This window comes from Diplotaxodon limnothrissa, linkage group LG17 (genome assembly GCF_057381915.1).
Source record: "Diplotaxodon limnothrissa isolate DT_005_m linkage group LG17, D_limnothrissa_male_GT1.1, whole genome shotgun sequence".
NCBI classification, from domain to species: Eukaryota; Metazoa; Chordata; class Actinopteri; order Cichliformes; family Cichlidae; genus Diplotaxodon; species Diplotaxodon limnothrissa.
This window is the reverse complement of record NC_140612.1, coordinates 5,688,778-5,710,409: the sequence shown is the minus strand read 5'-3', so window position 1 is coordinate 5,710,409 and position 21,632 is coordinate 5,688,778. Positions and strand designations below refer to the sequence as shown.

The window sequence follows — 21,632 nt, the reverse complement described above, 5'->3', positions numbered from 1 at the left end:
ACTTTGCAAGAATCCTGTTTCCAAAGAGCCAGACTGCATTGTAATTTTGTTAAAAGCAGTCATTAGCAACAGCACTGCAGAGGTCAGTCCAGTCCTTGTGCCTGACCATTTTCAGAGGAATGCTTTAACACTGACTTGTGAATTATTCAAGCATAACTCAAGGGACGAACTAGTGTTGTGTCTACAGAGTAACAGACAACTTGGCAAAGAACCCATTTTAACTTCTTTAAGCACTTAGATACTTGCAGCCTGTTGCAAAAAGACATTTTCCCCAAATTTCTTTAGTGTATCTATAAAGCTGAAAAGATGAAACCATTTGACAGCCCAAAAAACCCCCAAAACAAAACAAACAAAAAAACCCCAGGAAAAATAGTATCGCTAGTAGCTGAAAAAATTGGCAAATCCCAGTCGATATAAGGACACACAGACGTTTAGTGTGTCCTTCTACAAATTTGAGGAAATTTGACAAACAAAAGCAGCCAAAGAAGACTTAAGGAAAGCCTAAAAACTGATCTACAGCAGAGGAACAGTATTCTGAAAGTCATGTCTTTAAAAGAAAAATCCATCCGTCTACTGTTCACTTACACCTCATTAGAAACAGGGAAGGGAAACGGAGAAAAGACTGAGGGTATGCCAAATTACTCAAGAGCTGGACTGAAAATCAGGTCTTATTGAGATGTTAATTCCACATTCCTGCTTTAAGTTATTGTCACTAAGCGCAGACAGGATAAAACAGTGAGTGTCTACAACCACGTGTAAAACACGGGGGAGGCTTTGGTTTTGGGGTGCTTGTCAGCCAGTGGTGTTGGTGATGTTCCTGTTCCATCATGATGATGATCCCAAACACACTGCTAATACAGTAAAAGCAAAGACAGAAAAAGACACTGGAACAGTCAGACTCAGTCAACTTTTTTGTTTAGACCCAGTATGTATCCATGTATGTCTACACGTTTCAATACATTGTTGGCTCTAGACTTTTGCACAGTACCATAAAAGAAACCTAAGAAAAAGAGCATTTCTCTTCATGTCACGCTGTTCTCCAACGACCATGAACGCACCAACGCTGTTGGTCACTCTACATATATCTACCTTGATATTGTTTATTAGATTCATGTCACACCGTGTAGCCTGCAATTAAATCTTACAGTGACCCGGCGCTCTAACAGGAAGTCTTTCATGCAACTCCTGTCACAACACACACAGAAGCACGTTAGGAGGCAGCTAATTTATTCAACTACTCTCTGGATAGCTTCCACAGTTCATGTATACTCAGACACTTATTACACATTCAAGCAAGGGGGTGGAGTTTCTAAACTACCCCCTCCCACCCAGGAGCTACAGCTCACATTATACACTCACTGCTGATTGGTTAACCCAGTTTGGGTCCAATCAGGGCCCTGATTACAATCACGTTCATTAGATTCCAGCCCATCACTGGGCCACACAGATTGATAAAGGCAATAAACTAGGATCTCATCTGAAATATTATTTAACATTTAAAAAAGGACACTGACAATATTCAGTTCAGAAGCGATCAGGATGCCCTAACAGAGAAATTCGTTGTACCAGCTGGCACCCTGGAAATGTCTTTCACTGAGTGGTGCATCTTTAACATCATCCACCCCACCCACCCCCTCTCCCCACACTAGCCTGCGCTCTTTACAGTAGTTCCCAAGTCACATGATCTATGCAAAATAAAGGGCTCTTGCATTACAATTTCTGATTGGGTTGTTCTTTTCTGACAAAATATGAAAATCTATAGAAAAAAATCTTCATCATTCAATAAAAGGTAGAGATATCAAAAAAAGAAAAGAAAAGGGGAAAAAAAAGCTGGCTCTCCATCATCTTTCAGCTCGGAGGCCAAATTCCAAGGAGAAGAAATTGCACTTGAGCAGCTCAATGGGTCTTTGAGGGTTTTTGCCACCTCAGCAGCAGGGCGACGTTTCATTTCTTGCGGGCATGCTTGTATTTGTCCACGTAGGCCTTCACCAGGTTGGCCACCTTACCAGAGTTCACCTCCCCACTCTTGCTGTGACACACCTGAAGTGGAAGAAAAGCCAAACACATAAAGTCAGGAAATACCGATCCCTAAATGTAACAGTCTGTATGTGGTTGTTTTAAAAAGCAGCGGGCTTTTATTTGGCCTTCACAAAACCAAAAATATCTAATGTTAGCAGCAACTGTTGGCAAATACACTCAATAATGAGAACAATAATAAGCTAGCTGCTCTCAGAGTTTGTGTGAACATTACACCTGGCTACCACACAGCTAGGTGTCTGTATTCAATATAATTTAAAGGCCGTGTATTGGGCTCTGATTGCATTAAAAATGCAGATGACAGTAAAAGAAATCTGAGGGTTTACCTTCTCTACTGCCTTGCGCACAATCTCCTTGTACTCCTCCTTTGTAATCTCCTTCTTTTGGTAAAATGGTTTGATGGCTGTCTTCACTTCATTTATAGCTTTCTCTTGGATCTGTTGTTTCTGCAACAGTAAGAGGAACTTGGATTATCCAAAAGACAACAAACAGAAAAGGGCAGAGAAGAAAAAAACTTTACTGAATGACCTTTGATGGAGTGACAGATCAGTTACCTTTTCTTTTTTGGAGCTGTCAGCCTGGGCCTTGTTATGCTGGCCGGGCTGAGTTGTAGAGGATGGCAGCGCCTGGCTTGGTGCCGGCTGGCCTTGTGTCACTGCTACAACCCCAGCTTTGGTTGGGGTTGGAAGCAATGCTGGTTTCACAAAACTCACCTTGGTATTGGCCATCTAATGCAAAATGGAAAAATCACAGAGAGAATTATGGGAAGAACTGCTTGGAGACAGTTATTGTGCCCATTTATAAAATAAATAAATAAAAACATTAGACATTCAGGAATTGGAAACTAATCCTGCCAAGACTACCATACCTGTGCAGCGTGGCCGTCTGGCTGAACCGCTGCTGTCTGGCTGCCTTGCTGCATTGGTGGAGGTGGTGGTGGAGGAGGTGGGAGGCCCTGAGCACCCACAGCGGGCACCTGCAGCAGCGGCACAGCAGGGTGGAGATGCATGGGGACCTGAGGAGGCATGGCATAGGGTGCTGCAGGCTGCAAGCTGACCGGCAGGGCTCCTCGTGGGGCCTGCATGGGGTAGTGATGAATAACATTAAGCTGCGGAGGATGAGGTGGAATCACGTTCATCAGAGGCACCGGAGCATTACCGGGGACTGCCTGGAGAGGAGGATCGCTTTTTGGAGGATCTGGAGAACAAGGACCACAAATAATAATGAAAAAATGTGAGGGGACAGTGAATGTGAGAGGCTAAATAAAACTCTGTCTGTGCTTATTCACGTAGGTTTATATAAAAAAAGTGCAGGACAGGATTCGCAGAAGGCAGAATGAAAAGAGCCGCCTTATATCAAAAATAGATGTTGTGAGACTTTCAAAGGAATAAATTAACTTCAAAGAAATCACAGTTTCCTCTAAATCGAATGGAGTGCAGATACCTGGGGGTAATTTCTAGTTGTTCTCTCCTCACACATGAACTAAAATTATCTTCTTCTCGTTGGCTCAAAGAGAATATTCAACACATGCCACCATAATGTATAACATGCTTTTTTACTTTTCAACTCTGCAGTGCAGACAACACAGTGATGCCTGATTTTTTGGAGGTGTATCGACAAAATAAAGAGGTCTCACCTGCTGCAGCTGGTGGCTGCTGCTCTTCCTCCTGCCGGCTCCACGTGCCTGGGCCTCTCTCCCTTTTTGAGTAATAGTCTTGAACATCTGCAGGCAGTGTCCTCCTGACAGCCCAGCTGGATGCAGAGGACCAGCCTGAGCGGTCAACCATAGGCTCGCCTGGCTCAGGCTCTTTCCTGCGCCCGCCACCTCGGTTTTCATTGAATCGGCTGTATGCGTCGTTCCCTGAATTGTTGCCTGTACCTGAGAAGTTGTTCCTCGACTGCCAGCGGCCGTCAGACATTTCTTCCTGTTGGTTGTAAAAGTTGCGGTTGCCACCACCACGTCCTCCGCCCCGGCCACGTTCAAACCCTCCAGGGCCCCCTCGACTTCGTTGTTCTCCTCTGTTCCCACCACTTCCACGATGGTCTTCCCAGCGTGAGCTGCTGCTGTACCCGAAGTCCCGGTTCCTTCCATCAGCATCTCCTCGAATCTTTTCTGTAACCCAATCGGGATTGTCTGAGCTCTGGCGATCAGGAGAACTTTCTGCAGGGACACCATTTTCAAAGTGGCCAGCGCTGCCGTGATACCTCCGTCCTTCACTGCCAGACCCACCACCGGCTCCAGATCTCCAGCTTCTACGCTCCTTCCTCTGAGGAGACTGCTCTCTAGATGTCGACCATTCAGGGCTGGGCCCTCGTCTGTGTGATCTTGTTCTAGATCGAGATCTAGACCGGGACCTTGACCGGGATCTTGAGCGGGACCGTCGCCTCCTTCTGTCCCGACTACGATCTCTCCTAGAATAGTCTCTGTCTCCATCCCGGTCCCTGTCTCTTTCTCTGCTGCGAGCCCGTGAAGAGCGCCTCGGGGAAGGGCTGCTGTCACGTTCTCTAGACCGTGAACGTGAACGCCTGCATGTTTCTCTCTTTGAGTCCCTCTTAGGTGACCACGTGGAAGTTGGAGAGTGGAAGCGAGATCTCCGCTGCTTGCCATTCTTCCTCTCTTGGCTCCTGTCTCTCTCCCTTTTGTCCTTGGCGCCTTCATCTTTGGTGACGTGGCTTTCAGAAGTTGTAGGAGGTGGTTCTACAGGAGCAGGGGAAGCAGTCTCACTCGGAGGTTCCAAAACGGGGCTGTTCCCATGCTCGCTCGTGGGTGAACTGCAGTCCATGGGGACAACACTTGTGTCATCCTTGGATTCTTCCACAGAGTTGTCGACTCCCGAATGCTCTATTGATGCCAGCATTTCTGCCTCAATGACCTCTGAAACTTTCGCTTCTTGGTCAGCTACATTTTCCTCTCGAGCAGAGGGAGAACCAGGTTGTGCTAAACTCCCACATGATTCAGCCTTCACTTTCTTTGAAGATTCTTCATTGTTGGCATCTTCTGACTCTGCACAAATGTCCATTTCATCATCCTGCTCCACCTGCTCGTCACACTGTGGAGACACTACATCTTCCAGAGCATTCTGTGTGGAGGAGTGGGATGGGGATGGCGAAGTCCTTTCCTCTGGATGCTTTTCTCCAGAGGAAACTGGACTGGCCTGCTCTTCCTTCTCTTTTTTGCTCTCGACTCCTTCAGAGCACAAACCAGGGCTGCTAACAGCTGATCCTGAGGGACATGAGACGTCACTCTCACCTTCGTCGGCTTTCTCTTCTTGCTCGTGCTCATCACTTTGTTCCTGAGCTTCCTCACTCTCCTGTCCCACATCATTCATAGCTCCTCCGGCTCGCTGCTCATCAGAGGAATTGAAACCATCCTGTTCCTCATTGAGACCATCTTCAGCGTCAGACTGCTGCTGTTCTGAGTGACTTCCATCCTGCTCCTGTTCAGTTTTATCTTCCTCTTCTTCTTCCTCCACCTCCTCCCTGTTTTGACTCACGTCATTTTCCTCCTCCTGTGATGCTTCCTGTGCCTCTACCTGTGCTTCCTCCTGCACTTCCTCACATGCCTCTTCCACTGCGTCCTCCTGTGCTTCCTCCTCGCTAGCTGCTGGACTGTTAACAACTTCCGGAGAGCTTTTTTTTCTCGTTGTGGCTTTCCGTTTGCCGCTAGCCTTTCGGTTTGTCACTCGTTTCCCTTTCCTCTTGGCCGGCACCTGAGAAGCCTTGCCAGGCCTTGTGGACTGGCTAGCAGATGAGTCGGAGTCTGACAAACTGGACTGTGGAGGTGTTGAAGGGTCAGATGCAGGAGTCTCTTCTTGAGTTTTGCTGCTGTTGCGTCCTGATCGTCTCGACGGTAGAGACTCTGTCTCTTTGGTGGGGGCTTTGGAGGTTGAAGCTCGGCCACCTCTCTTCTCTCCTCCTTTGGGACACGTGATGGCGCAGACAACACCCTGAAACACTACACGGCAGAGAGACTGGTTATAGAAGCCTGTGATTCACTATTATTTTGGTCCAGTGTTTCCTATGAACAGCAGCTGCCGTTTGAATACAGTCATTTGATTTTACTTCTTATTGATATCTAGTTCAAGACTTTAATGGTTCTTCTACATTTCATCCATCCATACAGTCACTACAGTCACCTAGAGACCATACAACATGAAACAGAAAACCTCAACAACCAGACAATCCCCTATGAGGATTGTCTGGTTGGCGTAATAAGCATATGCTTCAGCCAATACGTTTCGATTAGCCTCGTCTCGTGCTTTCTTGCTTTGTGATCATAGAAAAAAGTCAACTGTGTCGAATGTGTCTCACCAAAGTTGCTCGGGGTGAACGGTGAGCTGGAGGTAAATGGAAATGAGCCAAATCCAAATGGAAACGTGTTGTGATTCCAACTGGTTCCATGGAAACTCTGCCTGTAAAACCAACAAACAGCTAGAGGTCAGATTTTATCTCAGTGCGTTCTTCATTCCTACTTTTCCACAATTTTAAAGTCCCAAAAACCCAAAGAAGAACTCATTCTAATGTCCTGTTTGAATGGACCCCAATCAATGTTACCAAAACAAACTTTTCAAGAATTTACCAAGTGAAACATTTCAGTGTGCAGTTTTAAAGCTCCTGTGTTTTATACTCAGAACAATTCCTTGTGTGCGCTGTTCTATAGTCCTGACTGACAGACTAAACCACGAGTGTCAAACTGAGGCTGTGGATAGGATCTAATGAAAGATGTTGTCAGTTTGTGAAAACGGTCACAGCAGTGGGAATTTTATTACCTTGAGGTGCCATTAGCAGGGATGGGAGCAGCAGGAGAGAGCCAGGGACAGTGCTGCACCTGGGGCTTGCACTGCTTGAGTCCAGTGTCATATGGTATATCTTCTGCCAGCCACTCAGGATCTGCACTGAAGGACAGTGAAAGCAGGGTAAGAGTTACAAAAGTGCTTTCTACACAGCACTAATTTGAATTTCAAATGTAAAGTTATAGTCCAAAATAAATGGTTCCCAGGTACCCAAAATATCTCATGTTCAGAAGTAGATTTACCCATCTGCCCTGCCGTCCAGCTTCTGAACATGAGATATTTTTTGGTTTCTACAGTTAAAATAGGTCTAAACTGTAATCTGTCAATTATTTGATGTTACCTATTCTTAGAAGAAGCAGACTTTATATCTATAAAAAGGTCTATACTTACAGCTAATTTTACAAGTTACTTTTTAAGTGCTCCTCAATACCACTTTATGATGCAGTGATGACCAAGATCACCATGGAAACACAAATGTAAAAACATCTGTCTAATTTTCATGTAATACACTGATGATAGTTCAAAAATAAAAGCAAGAAGCTAAAGTATGTGGTTAAATTTACAACATTTTTCCAACTTGTTTATCAGTGTGAAAAGAAAAGAAAAAAAAAAATCACTGCCACTCCAAACGATATCCGAACCGAAACATCTTCCACACACAGTGTGGGGAGTTTCAGAAACGCTTTCAGGCACCAGTTTTAACCACCACGAGTTGTGGTTTTCTTCAGGAGTGTCATTAAACTTGCACCTTTCCATATCCAAACACCAACTTTTTCTGGCATGTCTGCCTGAAGTCAAATTTGAGTGAACTGAAGGTCAGCACATTACAAAATCAATGTTTATTCATCTTAGTTTCCCTGATGTTTCCATCTTCAGTTGCTCTATCCCCAGTGGGTTGAAAACCACGGGAATAAAACAGTTCCACTGACGGAGTTGGTAAGGATGTTTTCTTTATCGTTTTCAGAGTTTCTGTCTATACACTGCAGCCTCAGGAGACCCTCTGCCAGCATCGAGAATTTTGTAAGTTTTTTATTTTTTCTATTTTTAAAGACATGAGCTAAAACTGTTAAGCTACAATGTATCAGTCTACTCTTACAGTTAATCCTGCTTACACATAAAAAGTCAACCTTTGGTTGTTTAGGTGACATGTTAATAGTGCACAGTTAGCACAATAATTCATCACTGCACGTGAATGAAGTTAACCATGATTCAGAGCTGTCCTATCAATAAAGCCTTACTGACACAGGATGTGAAACATAGTCTTGCCCAAGATGTTTCCTAACCCCGTGTTTGCCTACTGGTGGTGGTCAGAGGGCCCGGTGGCGCCAGTGTCCGGCAGCCTCGCCTCTGTCAGTGCGCCTCAGGGCAGCTGTGGCTACAATGTAGCTTGCCATCGCCAGTGTGTGAATGTGTGTGTGAATGGGTGAATGACTGAATGTAGTGTGAAGCGCTTTGGGGTCCTTAGGGACTAGAAAAGCGCTATACAAATGCAGGCCATTTACCATTTACCATAGTCTGGCCTGTTTCTAAAACAGCAAGACGTTAATGCATGCAATATGTCAAAGAGGCACTGTGTGCTGGAGTTTTGTGCAGTGACTCCACTAATAAATTTTAATGTTAATGTGTTTAATACCATAAAACTTTTTAAAGATCCACCTACTATGTTTAGAATTCAACCCAATTTTTTGACTTCTCCAACTGATCGACTGAGCGCACTTTAAACATGATCGCTGTAAGCACTTTAAAAAAAAATCCTGACAAAGAGTACAAACTACAAAAAAAACTACTAACATATTATTTCATTAAATCAGTGTCACTTACACGTCCTGTGCTGACGTAACTAATGAAACACAGGGAGGAGGTGACCACGTACAGCAGTCTGTTCCTCTCACCTGAAGAAAGAAATGCAAAGAATCAACAGTGACATCAAACCTAACAGTGAAACGTGTGTGGGACAGATAAAAAACAAAAAAAACAAAGCAGTTACCTTTTTTCTGCTCAGTGAGGAGGGATCCTCATCGTTACCTATAAACACATTTAAAGACGTGAGATTGCTGACACAATGCGAGAAAAGGCTAGCCACATTTCTGGGGCAGAAGCGCTCTAACATACATTTCCTCACAAGTCCTTTTGTTTTAGCGCCTGCCGTCCTCTCCACCTTTTGCCGTCTCAACCTTCTTGTGGGCTTGCTTCTGAAAAGATAACCATTTTATCAGTTCTTGGTTGCACTCACAGTCAAATGTCAAGGGCCGGCCTAAGAGGCGACCCAGTAATGTTAAGAAAGAAACAGTCTAACACTCACTTGAGACAGACTTTTTGTTCAGGGTTTCTACAGCAGCAGTTCTCAGCATCGCTTTGAGACAGTCGCTTCCTCACAGGGACCTTTGAGGATAGAAGCATATTTATTTATTTATTTTTTAAGTACATATAAAGACAAAAGTCATGTGAGGCAGTGTGGTGGCTTGACAGCTGGCCTACATGTGACTTGGAAACAAAACAAATTTTGACTGCTGGCTTTACCTTCTAGGTCAATCCCAGGCTAACTCAAAACCACTTCAACCAAATTTTTTTTCAGCTGTTAAAATTCTTCTTAAATACACTTCAAATAAACTGACATCATGGGAAAATAACGCTCCGTATTTCTCGTTAACAGCAGGCAGCGGGTGTCTCAGCTTTACAGCACAGGAAATTTCAACAAAGCTTAAAACAACAGCAGTAAACAGAGAAAACAGCACATTGACCTGCACACAGCCGAGAATCCTGTCCCATCTGTAAACATGACTGAAAGGTCTTCTATCCACGGGGCAGGAAGGAGCCATCTGCAGCTTCAAATTAAAGCAAACAAAACATCATTAGTACACTAATACGAATGAAAGGCATGAATGCTTAAAGGCTTACGGGCTTTTCCAGTCTGACATGAGGGAAATCACTAGATGCTATTTTTGGCATGAGTACTGGCACAAGAATATCATTGCTAACACCTTTGAACTTTTCCCTCTGTACTCAAGGCTTTTTACTGCCAAGTTTAAAGAGAATAAACATAACTAAAATGATCCGACCTTCCCCAACTTCCCTGGTTTCCTCCAACAGCATGTGGACCGGGGCCCAGTGTCAAAGGTGAGCAACACTAGCTAAATGTAGCTCAAAAATCCACTAATCACTAATGTCAACCAACACCCAGCACAACAAAAACTTGTTATAAGGAGCTACAGGTAACATCTTGTCTGCAACAACTTTAGTGAGGAAGTAAACTACGTAGAGCTGGGCGATATGAGATTTTTTCATATCACGATATGTTTTTTTCTATAACTTTCTTAACTATATTTGTAAGATTTAAATGTGCCGTTGCTCACAAGTAAAATGTGAAATAATCAGCAGCTTGTTTTTATTTAAATATTTATTTCCCATAATAAGTTCAACAGGGTAGATGTACTTAAGGAACATGAGACTTTTTCAGATAAATAAAGGCAAATATTGCAAACTACACAAAAGACAGCCGCTAAAGCGTTTAAGTTTCAAAATAGAACAAACGAAACAGACTAAATTGTCAATTCCACTTAGAAACAAAATATTAATTCTAAAAATAAATCTTAGTTTGTTTTACAGAAGAACAGACAAAACTGACTAACTTTTGTCAATATCAAATAAACTGAGAACTAAAAGGAAATTCTCAATCTCTCCTTGTTGTATAGCTTAGCTTTTCAAACAGTTTTAACAGTTACTTTAGTCTGACAAAAGCCGAATGACGAATTAGCGCTTCCAGTCAGAGACTGAGGCTACGTCCACACGTACACGGGTATTTTTGAAAACGGAGATTTTCCGTTTTCGTTTTAAAAAAATAATCCTGTCCACACATAAAGGCAGAAATGAAGGAAAACGCTGCTATGAACATGCCAAAGCAGCAGGTGGCGCTAGATTCCTAACTGTGCAGAAATGTTGGCCAATCAGAAGTCTAGAAGCCTCGGTGGGAAAAAGTAAACAAAGCTGCGGCATAGAAGCAGAACCGAGTCGTATGTGTGGAGGGACAGTAACTGTGTGTATATGTAAGCATTTAAACACTGCAGAGAGTAGAATTAACAGTAACAGTATTGTAGAAATTCATTTCACCGAAACAATAACGTGGCGCACAGTGTGACGCATGCACCAGTTTATTGTATTTCCAGACTTGCTTTCGGCACAATTTACAGTGCACGCTACTCTGTTTTTTGTCAGACTTGAAATAGCCGAAATACCTTCACACTACGGAACTTCTATGGCTCTTCCGTTCGACAATCTCTCCGGCATTGGAACCATCATCTGTTTTCTCTTCGGTCACGCTCGGTTGATTTTTCTAGTCGGCACACTCATTTCCTCCATTAGGCGCTGGCTCCATTACCCGCTGGCTGCTTCCCAAACAAACACACGTGCGGCTTGGCACTTGTGCTGTACGTAACAAGTCACGCGACGTGACGCTGCGGCTGTGATTGGTTCGGCTCTGCGCTACTTAGTTTGGATTGGCTGACCTTTTTTTTAATTTTAATTTTAATTTTTTTATTTTAAGAGGACAAGAGCGGCGAGGTCTATCGCGATAGCTTAATTTCTCTATCGAGTAAAAGTTATATCGCGATACATATCGTTATCGTTCTATCGCCCAGCTCTAAAACTACGGTTAGCCTGCTAGCTGTTACACTGATATGTGTCTTTGCTAGCAGGTAACGTTAGCCAACATTAACAAACAGAAAGCCAGTTTTAGCACATCAAACCGGGCTTTGATGGCATTGGTTGCTTTCTCACATCCCAAGTCACCTTTGTTGTCAATGCACTAATACTCATTAAAATATCATTCTGGATCTAAGACAGAATATAGTGATTAATTCACAGACAGACCAGATATATAATTGTTCACTACACATGACATGACCTAAAAATCACTTCCACTTAGTGCCACTACTATATTAGCGTTATCTGAGTGTCACCTCTGCCCATGTGAGGAGGCATCTGAGGCAGAAGACATGGCAGCAGCTATCAGGCATGGCGAGTTCGCCTCCAGCCAGGACGCCCAGGCAGATAGGACACCTCTCCGCCTCCTCGCCGTCTGCCCCATCAGGCGGGCCCTGGCCGCCTGTATACGCCGCAGAGGATACACACAAGTATGAAAAATATTTACTTACACCAATCAGTCTTAAAAAAATAGAGTCTGCTATGTTTATGCAACATGCAGCTAAACGAAGGTTAGAATTTCTCACCGCTTCCAGCTCCAATCATGTCCGGCCCCTGGCTGTCGTGATCCCCACTACAACAGAGGGAAGGTGACAGAAATGAAGAGTTGGTTAGATACTGCAAGATACTGAATGTAGCATGTAACAAAACAATCTCTTTTTTTCCCCCCTCAGAAGGTTAATGGTAGATAAAAAGCCTTAGTTATCAGTTTACTATGAAGCGTCTTTGTTAAAGATTTGCATTTTTATCAAATCCTCTGAACAAACCTGTCAGACACTTCCTACTAGCAGGTCCCTTGAATTTTGACAAATAAATAGTGAAAAATACAAATGAACTGCAGAGGAAAACTCCCACCTGGCTCTAAACAATATAAGACAAGATTGAGGTAAACCTCTTTCTTATTTTAGAAATAAGCAATGATGTCCAAGCTCAGTTTTCTCTGGGAATCAACTGTGCACATCAAACCTGGTTCATGCTGTAGAATAGAGACATGCAGGTATATTTACGTTTTAGGATGATTACATTATGCTGGATCAACATCCTGCACATGAATTTGCACAATACAATTAAAGGATACTGTCCTTTCTGGAAGAGGTACATTCACTTTTAAATCCACATTTATTCAGTCTTACACAAAAACAAAATCTGTCAATGCAACATCAGCTTAGTGGAAATACAGCGAGTCATCAAACTGCCACTTTCACAAAACACATATTCTGCAGAATAAGCAACACTAAAGTAGAAATCTTTATGACAAGTTTCAACCTGAGCTTGTGTGATTTACACTGCCATCATATTTTTGCAAAGTTCTGTATATAGGACTGAGAGAGAGAGAGAGAGAGAGAGAGAGAGAGAGAGAGAGAGAGAGAGAGAGAGAGAGAGAGAGAGAGAGAGAGAGAGAGAGAGAGAAAATGCTTTAACACTGTCCTATTTTACAGAGGAGGGAAGGGAAAAAAAGGAAAAAAAAAAAAAACAAGGACTAAAAGCACTTTATAATGAGACTGACAAGAACCAACAACAACCACGATTTTCACTGGCTCATTTGAGGTTGGCATCTTTCACTGCTCTGCATCGATCCGTGTCTGAGAACGGTGCCTCCAAATGTTTGCATGCAGAGTTTGCATGTTATCACACAACAAAAACATTTCTTTGTGTCTTCACAGCAAATTTGTGAATGAACACTGTGTTCAAGAGAGTTAACAAGACTGAAAAACTCAGTCAATGGCTCTTTCCCTCTCACTCTCTCATCATATTATCACAGGTTTAACACTTAACACAAAGCTTTGACTTAGCTGGATTCAATTCAGTTAACATCATCATTGCTTCTCATGTATCAGCTCAACTCTTCGTGCATGAGCAGGTGTGCTAAATCGCTAAATCAGCAACCAATAAATACTAAAACACGAATAAACACAGCCTGGCCAGAGAAACTCCTATCTGACAAAAAATACTGGAACCATTTAAGGGCTGTACCTTTAATATTTAATCAAAACAGACGGCAGAAAAAGGAGAATCAAGCATGACCATAAAAAAACAGCATAAGGGAATAAGGAATCTTAATGCTAAGCATAAGTATAAAGCATAAAGCAGTCCAGAATGAAACATGCCTGCGGAGGCAGATGTTGCCTTGCAGATTAAAGAATGATTCACCGTCTATTCCTCTCAGTAAAGAAAAAAGTTTGTTGATCTAACACTGAGGGATCCGTACTTTGTATGAGCAGATCCCAAAGCCAAGGTGTATTTATAAGGAGTGGAAGTTAAATGCATCCCACTAATAACTGTAGAGACTGAGTGAATGGTGACACTTTCTGTGAACTTTTGAGTTTGTTTTTTTTACTGAGATGATCAAAACTTGTTTGACTGTCTTATTGATTAAAACTTTGAGTTTGAGAGAGTTGATTCTCTCAAATAATAGCACAAGTAGTTTTTAAGAGTACAGTTAGAGTACTGGATTGGAAGCAGTAAAGTAGGAGAAGTAAAGTTGCTAAAGTCTTAACAATACAATCAAGACGTGACTGAAGTGCTGACTTTCAGCTTGAGTTCAAGGGGTTTAGCAGAAGTACTGGATTAACTGTTCAGGAATTACAACCATTTTTATACATAGTCCTAATACTTCCCAGATATTCTGTCAGGCTTTTACTATAGCCACCTTCAGCTGCTGTGTGTTTGTGGGTCTCTCTGCCTTCATTTTTGTCATCAGTAAACTGTTGCGTTAAGGTGATTAAATGAAATTGAAGAATATCCCATTTCTTTGTCTTGACAAACTCTTGGGTTGCTTTTGCAGTGTGCTTTGGGTCATTATTCATTTGCACTGTGAAGCACTGCCTCATCAGTTTTACAGCATTTGACGCAATCTGAGCAGAGCGTACAGATCTGTACACTCCCAACTCCTCCTGCCACTTCTATCAGCAAGTCACACCATCAATAAACAGTAGTGACCCCATTTCTCGGCTGCTCTCAACTTGGCTACAGATTATGAAGTTATCTTGCACTTTATTGGGGCCACAATCTACCCCAGATTTTATCTCCTTTATTTCTTTTGAAATAACAAAGCGATAAGCCTCAGATGCAGAGAATACGATACTTTCGCTGAAATCCCTGAATAAATAATTTATCAGAAGAAAAATAGCCACTGTGCAATATGACCTAATCACAGATAATACACCCCTCTACTGCTGTAATAGAACTTTAAAAAAAAAAAAAAAAAAAAAAAAGGTGGAGTACCATTAAAGAACTGAGTATCTATTGCAAAAAGATTGTAGCTTAGTCACACCTGTCAAGTGGAAAAAAACTACTTTTGCAATTCACATCTATTTTTAAATAAGATGTGTATTAAAGCAATAATCTATCTAACAATGTAAAATCAGAAATTCTAATAAGTGTTGTAAGAACTAACCAATCAAAACTCAGTCAATAACAATATGATACCCAAAAATGCAATAACAACATATCGGTGGGACTGTCAAAAGCTAAATGTGTTTTATCAGTTGTGACACGGTACAGATTTGTATTTCTCGTAAGTTTCATTGTTACCGTTCTAGTGAGAAAGGCCTTGTGCCAAAAAGTGATTTCTGTTTTTATGTGTAATGTCTTTTCTTATATTAGTAAAAAAGACTGTAGTCATCAGGGTTCATGGAGGGATAATATATCACTTAAAATATGTTTATACAACTATTATGTTATATTTGTTGCAATTTCTGCTGCCCTCTTGGTCAGATCACTCTTATAAAATACATTTTTTTTAATGTAAATAAGACTGTTTAGGTGAATGAAGGATGTATAAAACCCACTTTCAAAAAAAATAACTGCAGCTTCTACCTTGTGACAGGAATGTTGTTTGTGGCTCGAAATGACTTGGTATCATTCATGACATAGGGTTTGACAGGTTTCACAAATTATAGGACAACAAGTCAGTGACAACTGTCTGAATACAAGCAATCTTTCTTTCTTTCTTTTTTCTTTGGGGGGGGGGGGAGCAAATACCGGAAATCACTTTTTTGCCACAACAGGGGAGAGAGAGTGAAAGGTTCATTAAAGGCCCCACAGACACAATTAAAGCAACAAGGAATCCCCCCCCCCCCTCTTTTTTTTAAATTACTCCATAATATTCGTCTGTGTTGTGCTCATTTGGTCTGATATCTTGGCGTGGTAGATGTATTTTTGGAACTGATGAGGGAATTTTTCACTACTTTACTATTACAAACCTACTACTGTTAGTTACAATCACCACTATAGATTGTGTTGCACTCAGACCAAGAAGTGAAAGTGAAATGGTTTAGATTTGATTTATTCCGGCACGCTTGGTTGGGTAACAGTTGCCTAAAACCAATACAAACAGGTACAGACAAGATTTTTGACCAAGTCCATGTTCTAGCGTCTATCAGTTGAAGGAATGTTTGTAGCCTGAACGCACACTTGAGTAACTAACAGCCTGAGTCACTGTGAACAAACCCAACTCCGCCAGGCCACCACACTTCTGAGAGTCTCCCATAACTGACCCCGAATCAGTCTGGAAATTCCTATCCTCCAAATATGAACACTTCTAATTTGTTTAGCTAAAGCTCCTGCAACGGACTAAGAACACAGCCGCATTACTGAACAAGTCAAACAAACGAAGTCAACACAGGCCATTTCAAGTGTTTCTACTCGGAACACCGGTTAACTGCGAAGCCCGAAGGCAGCTTGAAAGTCAGTCTTTTAAATGTAAATGCTAACTTAGTCTAAAAGTCATACTGCATCAGTAAAATGTGGGGTATTTGAAAAGCTTGTTGCGTGTTTTTGCCAGTACGGCCTGGCTGCTGGAGACACAAAATTAGCTCCAACTTGTTCAACCAGTGCCAACACGACGGCCACAACACGGTTGTTGTTGGTTAGCTAGCGAGCTACTGCTAGCTAAAAACACAACTACATTTGGAGCTAGCAGACTGTTAGCACGGCGGTAAATAAGGCTAACTACCGTTTAATATCAGCCACGATGATTGTACTGAAGGTCACAAGTTAGCTAGCAAGTTTAGCTGAGAGCTAACTAGCGGCTTTGAACAACAGCACCTGCTTACGTTGCTTTTAGCCTCCTAGCAGCTAGCTCCGCTTAGCTAACGTCAGGTGTCGTTACTCACCGTTTGAGCGCAGCTGCGGCTGGTTTGCGCCTAGTAAACGGCTTTTTAGCGTGCAAACTCCTGCTAGGGAATGCTGACCAGTCACACAATCTGGGAATTGTTTAGGACTAAAGAGCGAGTGTAGCTTTCCGAAAGTCCCAGCCACATGTCTTGCAGTCGGGCTGCGAGTTGGTGCCGTTGGCGCCCCCTATGGGAACCGCCGAATATTACAAAGCGAATACCTTCTATCTGGCATTTATTTACATGGAAAGAGAAGCAGCAACAAGTGGATGAGAAAGCAGACTTTTTTCAGCATTCACTTACGCTTTCTTCGAAGTTATAGGGGCTTTCGCCTATATTGCCGATTTATCTCATTAATCCAATAACTCCAAATGATTAAGCCAAATAAATCAGTACACAATTATAATAAAACTCTTACTGTAATTTAAAACGTGAATAAATACATATGAAACTTACATACAATCAAGCACACATGATAAGTCATGATGCAGTAAACAGAGAGCTGAAGTTTAGTGTGTGGTGGAGTTAGTCCAAAGTCCCAGGTCCTATCAAAGATACATTCTATACTGACTCTGTCCAGTCTGATGAAAACAACATAATAGCAGTGTACAGATGTCTGTTTTTACACAGTAGTCTATTTCTCTTCCCGCCTACTTTAGAAAAACACACATCTACACAAACCATCGCTTACTCGCTTAATGTTACCTGAGGCAGAGCATGTGCTAGTAGTAAAAACAAGCCAGATATTTTAAACAACCACAAATTCTGTGCTTATAATCACGCAACCTTGACTGAAATGAGATTATTTGTTTGGAACAAAGACCACAACAGTCAAAACACTGCCAGCACTTTCTAACCGACTGAAACTTTATAGCAGGGAGCAGAGGTGTGTTTAAGGATGAGCTGGGGTGTGGCTGCACACTCCGAGGAAACATCTGCCCACCCACTGAAACTTCTGAAAATAAATTACAGTCTCATCTGTCATTTTGTCTTTGGACTAGAAAAACCAACAAAAGTTCTATTTGCCATTTTAAAGTTTTAGTGTGCTTAATCAGTTTGGCATTTCCGTTTCACGATCCCCACACACATGGCTATTATAAATAAGGGTATTAAAAGTCCATTTCTACCCATACAGGTATAAAGTAGATAAATGTATCCACTAGTGTGGCTTTTCAAGGGCAGGAGAGGTAGATTTACACACAATGGACTTTACTGTTTTCAAGTACTGACTTCATTTTTCATGGTATAGATTCAGCTAGATGCTGGAAAGATTCTGAAACCAGAACGGTGTCTTGAACCTGGAAAGGTTCAAGAAATCAGTTTGAGATTTGTGATATGGTGCGTTATCCTGCTGGAAGAAGCCATCAGAAGATGGGTACACTGTCATAAAGTTACGGTCATAGTCAGCAACAGTACTCAGATAGGCTGTGGTGTCTATACCGTGCTCAATTGTCAGTAAGAAAGTAAGTAAGAAGATATCCTCTGCACCATTACACCAGGCTGACTGGCCTGAAGACGATTGGACTAGACCAGTGATGTCACAATGAGCTTGACCACGCGAGGAATTAGAAGTGATGTAAAGCTTAGATTAGCCACCAAACACCTGGTAAGCAGACAGATGTGCGACTACAGATCTTCTTTACTAAACGTACACATAAACTTCATAAAGAAGTCTTGATATTGTTCTATTTATTTTGTTTTTGGGTGTGTGGCAGTAGTTATAGTAGTAACTTCTTCCCCCTGAGCCTAGTTCTTTTGGAGGTTTCTTTCCCACTGTTGCCAAGTGCTTGCTCGCAGGATGTTGTCTGATTGTAAAGGTTTTCTCTGTATTGTTTTAGGGTCTTTACCTTACAATATAAAACACCTTGAGATCGCTGTTGTTGTGACTTGGCATTACTTTTAGAAAATTGAACTGAATTGCTAGAGGAACTACTGAAACCTACCAAAGATCCAAACCACAAGATTAGTGGCACAGTTGCATTGCCTGTTGCTAAACTAAACCTACATTTATGTAATCTAAAACAAACATTTTTCTTGTTGCCCACACAAATATCATAAGGACGGCAATCAGGTTAGCGCCTCAGCTGGGCACTGAGCAGAATCAAAAACCAACACAAAGTGTCAGATTACTGCTGAATGCCCCAACACAGTGTGACTTTTGATGAATCCTGAAAGCTTTCTGCAGTGTCACATTATGCACAAAAGATGTTTTGGGAGCTGTGGGAAGTGGAGCGCTGAGCAAAGTCATTAACTATTCAATTATGTCAAAAGGATCGAGCCAAGAGAAAGTGTCCGGTGGTTAAACGGAACAAAAGGTTGAGCTCACCAGCAAATGGAGGTTGTTGGGTTGTATCAGAAAAGAGTGCTGTTTGAAGTCCCAGCAACCAAGCATGAAAACAGAGGGTTGAATATTAAAAGCACTGGCATCTGTTCAGATCTCTCTGAACAGAGAGACAGGCCCAGGGAAGGAGTCGTCTGAGGTTCACGGTGTTACCAATTGTTTAGACCTGTTTTTAACAGACTGTCATGTCCCTCATTGTAGATCATTTAGATGGGTTTGGAGTAACAGGAGCAGGATCCTTCCACTCTTTGATTCTTTTATGTTTTTTCCCCACTCATTCATTCATTACTATTCTCCTCCCTCTCACTGGTTACATCTTTGAATTGCATCTGTTTGAAGTCATTCCTTTGAAAATTATCTGTGGTTGTGTGAATTTTTCAGCCTTTTCTGTTTCTTGTTTCAGTATGCAGTTACCACTCAGTCGACTGATATACTTTTCCTTTCATTATTCTACATATATAATGACATTCACAACTATTTTTTTTGATGGATGTGTTCAAGCTCAGTCAGGTTGGATGGGAAGTGCTCATACTCAGCATTTTTCCCAAAGCCTGTGGAAGTTTCCTGAAGATTCCTCTTTTCCTCTCCCCTGACAGCTCCCTGCCACAGCTGCAGGAAGCCATCATCACCATGATCCTGCTACCACTGTGTCTTACTATAAGGATGCTATTTCCTGCTCAGTGTCTGTTGTTTGGTTGTTTGTTTTCTGTACGCCACTGGCAATTGTGGTCAAATAGTTCAATCTTTGTTTCATCAGAATGGAGGATTGTACTCTTCATGCTGGTTCGTGGGCTTTTTTGCTATCTCTTAGCAGCCTGTCACGTGCCTTTTAGTGAAAAATTCTTTCAACTGGGACATTACTGTAAAGGTCACTTTGGTGAAACACTGCACTGGTGTTCCCTCATGCCTACAAAGGAACTCAGTGACTATGCTGTTCATTCAGGTTCTGGGTTACCTGTCTGAAAAAAAGGCTCTTTGTCCCAAGCACTCAGTTTGGCTGGGCAGCCAGATCTGGGGAAACTGGTATTTGACAGCAAAAATGTAATGATAATTGGAAGGCTCCAGACTTCATCCGTTTCAGAATAATGGAGGCCAGTGAGCTCTTGGGTATTTTCTGTATTCCTTTGTATCTCCTGGGGGAAATTATTTTTTTTTTAACAACAAAAAATAATTTCCCCCAGGGATCAATAAAGTATTCTGATTCTGATTCTGATTCTGATTGTTCCTTGGCATAAGCTTGTTTCCAAATCTACAGACAATTCATTTGACCTCATGCCTTTCCCACTAACTGAGACCTGATAGACGTGTGTGTGTGTGTGTGTGTGTGTGTGTGTGTGTGTGTGTGTGTGTGTGTGTGTGTGTGTGTGTGTGTGTGTGTGTGTGTGTGTGTGTGTGTGGCCTTTTGCATCTAGTGCTTGACATTAGGCACAGGTAGACTCAAGGAGCTAATAAGAATGTCAAAACAGCTCATATTGATATAAATTCAATTAACAAAACAAATAACAGTGCAGGTTTTATTTTGCCTTTATTGATTCGAGTGCAGATTGAGAAATGAATTGAATACATGTTAAGAAGAACATTACTTTGTTCATTTATCAATTATATTTTTTCCCCATTGAGGCTTGGTTAAAATATATATATTTAGGATTACCCAATTTCTTAACTACTCATTGCTAACTTTTAGCATTCAGTTTATCCACTATTTATCCAGTAGTTATTCATAACCATAAGCTAACGATATATACTTAGAACACTTGGTAGTCTCTTTCAATAAGCTGTGATGGAGACAAATTTGTTTGGGCAAGCAGCATGAGAAATGTTCCCCATCAAAGATGTGGAGTACCCGCTATGGGTAACCACTTTAACCGTTTATCCATGAGTCTTACAAGAAAGGCTTTGTGTGACCCTGACAAAAAACAAAAACAGCAGAGCTGTTCAACAATTTACTCTCTTTATTGTTATCCACTACTCTTGGCTGTCCGCTTAAGTATAATTTTCACACTTTATTAAAAGCATTTTATATTTAGTTTATTCACTGTCAGTTAATTTTAGCTACCTTACGGATAAAGTTAGTGTAAATTACTGCGTGCGCACTCACAACAATGGCTGAGCGTAATTGGAGTCATGTGCGGACGCATTTTACCTCCACACACATGGTTTGTGATACATGTGGCAAGAAAGTGAGGTGTTGTGGCAACACCACAAATTTGTCAAACACCTCAGAGTAAATCATATCACAGAATATGACGAGCGTATGTTGAGGCGAAGTGAAGAGGAGGACAGGGACAGGTGCTGCTAGGGCGAGACAGACGTCTCTCACGGAGTCATTTAGTGCGGCAGGCAGGCGATATGTTCAAATAGCGCACAATTTCATTTTTTTTATTTCTATATGATGAATTCTGCATTATTAAGTGATGAGAACAAGTAATCTGATGACCTGTAATCATTATGACGCTATAATTTGAGATACAGTAAATAAAATACGTTTTTGTACAAAGTATCGGTAACAGATCAGTATCGTCGATACCACCCTGAATTTTACTTGGTATCGGATTGGAAAGGAAATCAGTGGTACTTCTAGGCCCCATCCTTGTTTATTATTTCCCAAGGAGGCTTCTAGACTTCTGATTGGCCAACATTTCTACA

General features: G+C 41.8%; 1 protein-coding gene across 3 annotated transcripts; it reads right to left on the bottom strand.

Moving 5' to 3' along the window:
- Positions 1-1,222: 1,222 nt before the first annotated feature.
- scaf11 (SR-related CTD-associated factor 11) lies at positions 1,223-16,820 on the bottom strand. Of its 3 annotated transcripts, none has more exons than XM_085376286.1 (15): positions 16,646-16,820; positions 12,056-12,102; positions 11,786-11,931; positions 9,572-9,655; positions 9,133-9,212; positions 8,943-9,022; positions 8,818-8,855; positions 8,652-8,722; positions 6,807-6,932; positions 6,349-6,449; positions 3,674-5,992; positions 2,906-3,234; positions 2,592-2,765; positions 2,364-2,483; positions 1,223-2,040 (listed from the first exon to the last, which is right to left on the bottom strand). In XM_085376286.1, the coding sequence occupies exons 2-15, from the start codon at positions 12,072-12,074 to the stop codon at positions 1,945-1,947; spliced, it is 3,783 nt and encodes a 1,260-aa protein (XP_085232412.1). In that variant the 5' UTR covers positions 12,075-12,102; positions 16,646-16,820; the 3' UTR covers positions 1,223-1,944. The 3 variants fall into 3 exon arrangements, with proteins under 3 accessions (XP_085232412.1, XP_085232413.1, XP_085232414.1); XM_085376287.1 differs by having other exon boundaries at positions 9,572-9,649; XM_085376288.1 differs by lacking the exons at positions 1,223-2,040; positions 2,364-2,483 and having other exon boundaries at positions 2,906-3,115.
- Positions 16,821-21,632: the final 4,812 nt, after the last annotated feature.

What these genes read in the sequence shown, in the direction of transcription:
- scaf11 (XM_085376286.1), bottom strand. An exon ending in GCAGCCACCAGCTGCAGCAG is followed by an intron (nt 3,235 to 3,673) that starts GTGAGACCTCTT and finishes CTTGTTCTCCAG; the next exon opens with ATCCTCCAAAAAGCGATCCT. An exon ending in ACAGCTCCAAAAAAGAAAAG is followed by an intron (nt 2,484 to 2,591) that starts GTAACTGATCTG and finishes TTACTGTTGCAG; the next exon opens with AAACAACAGATCCAAGAGAA.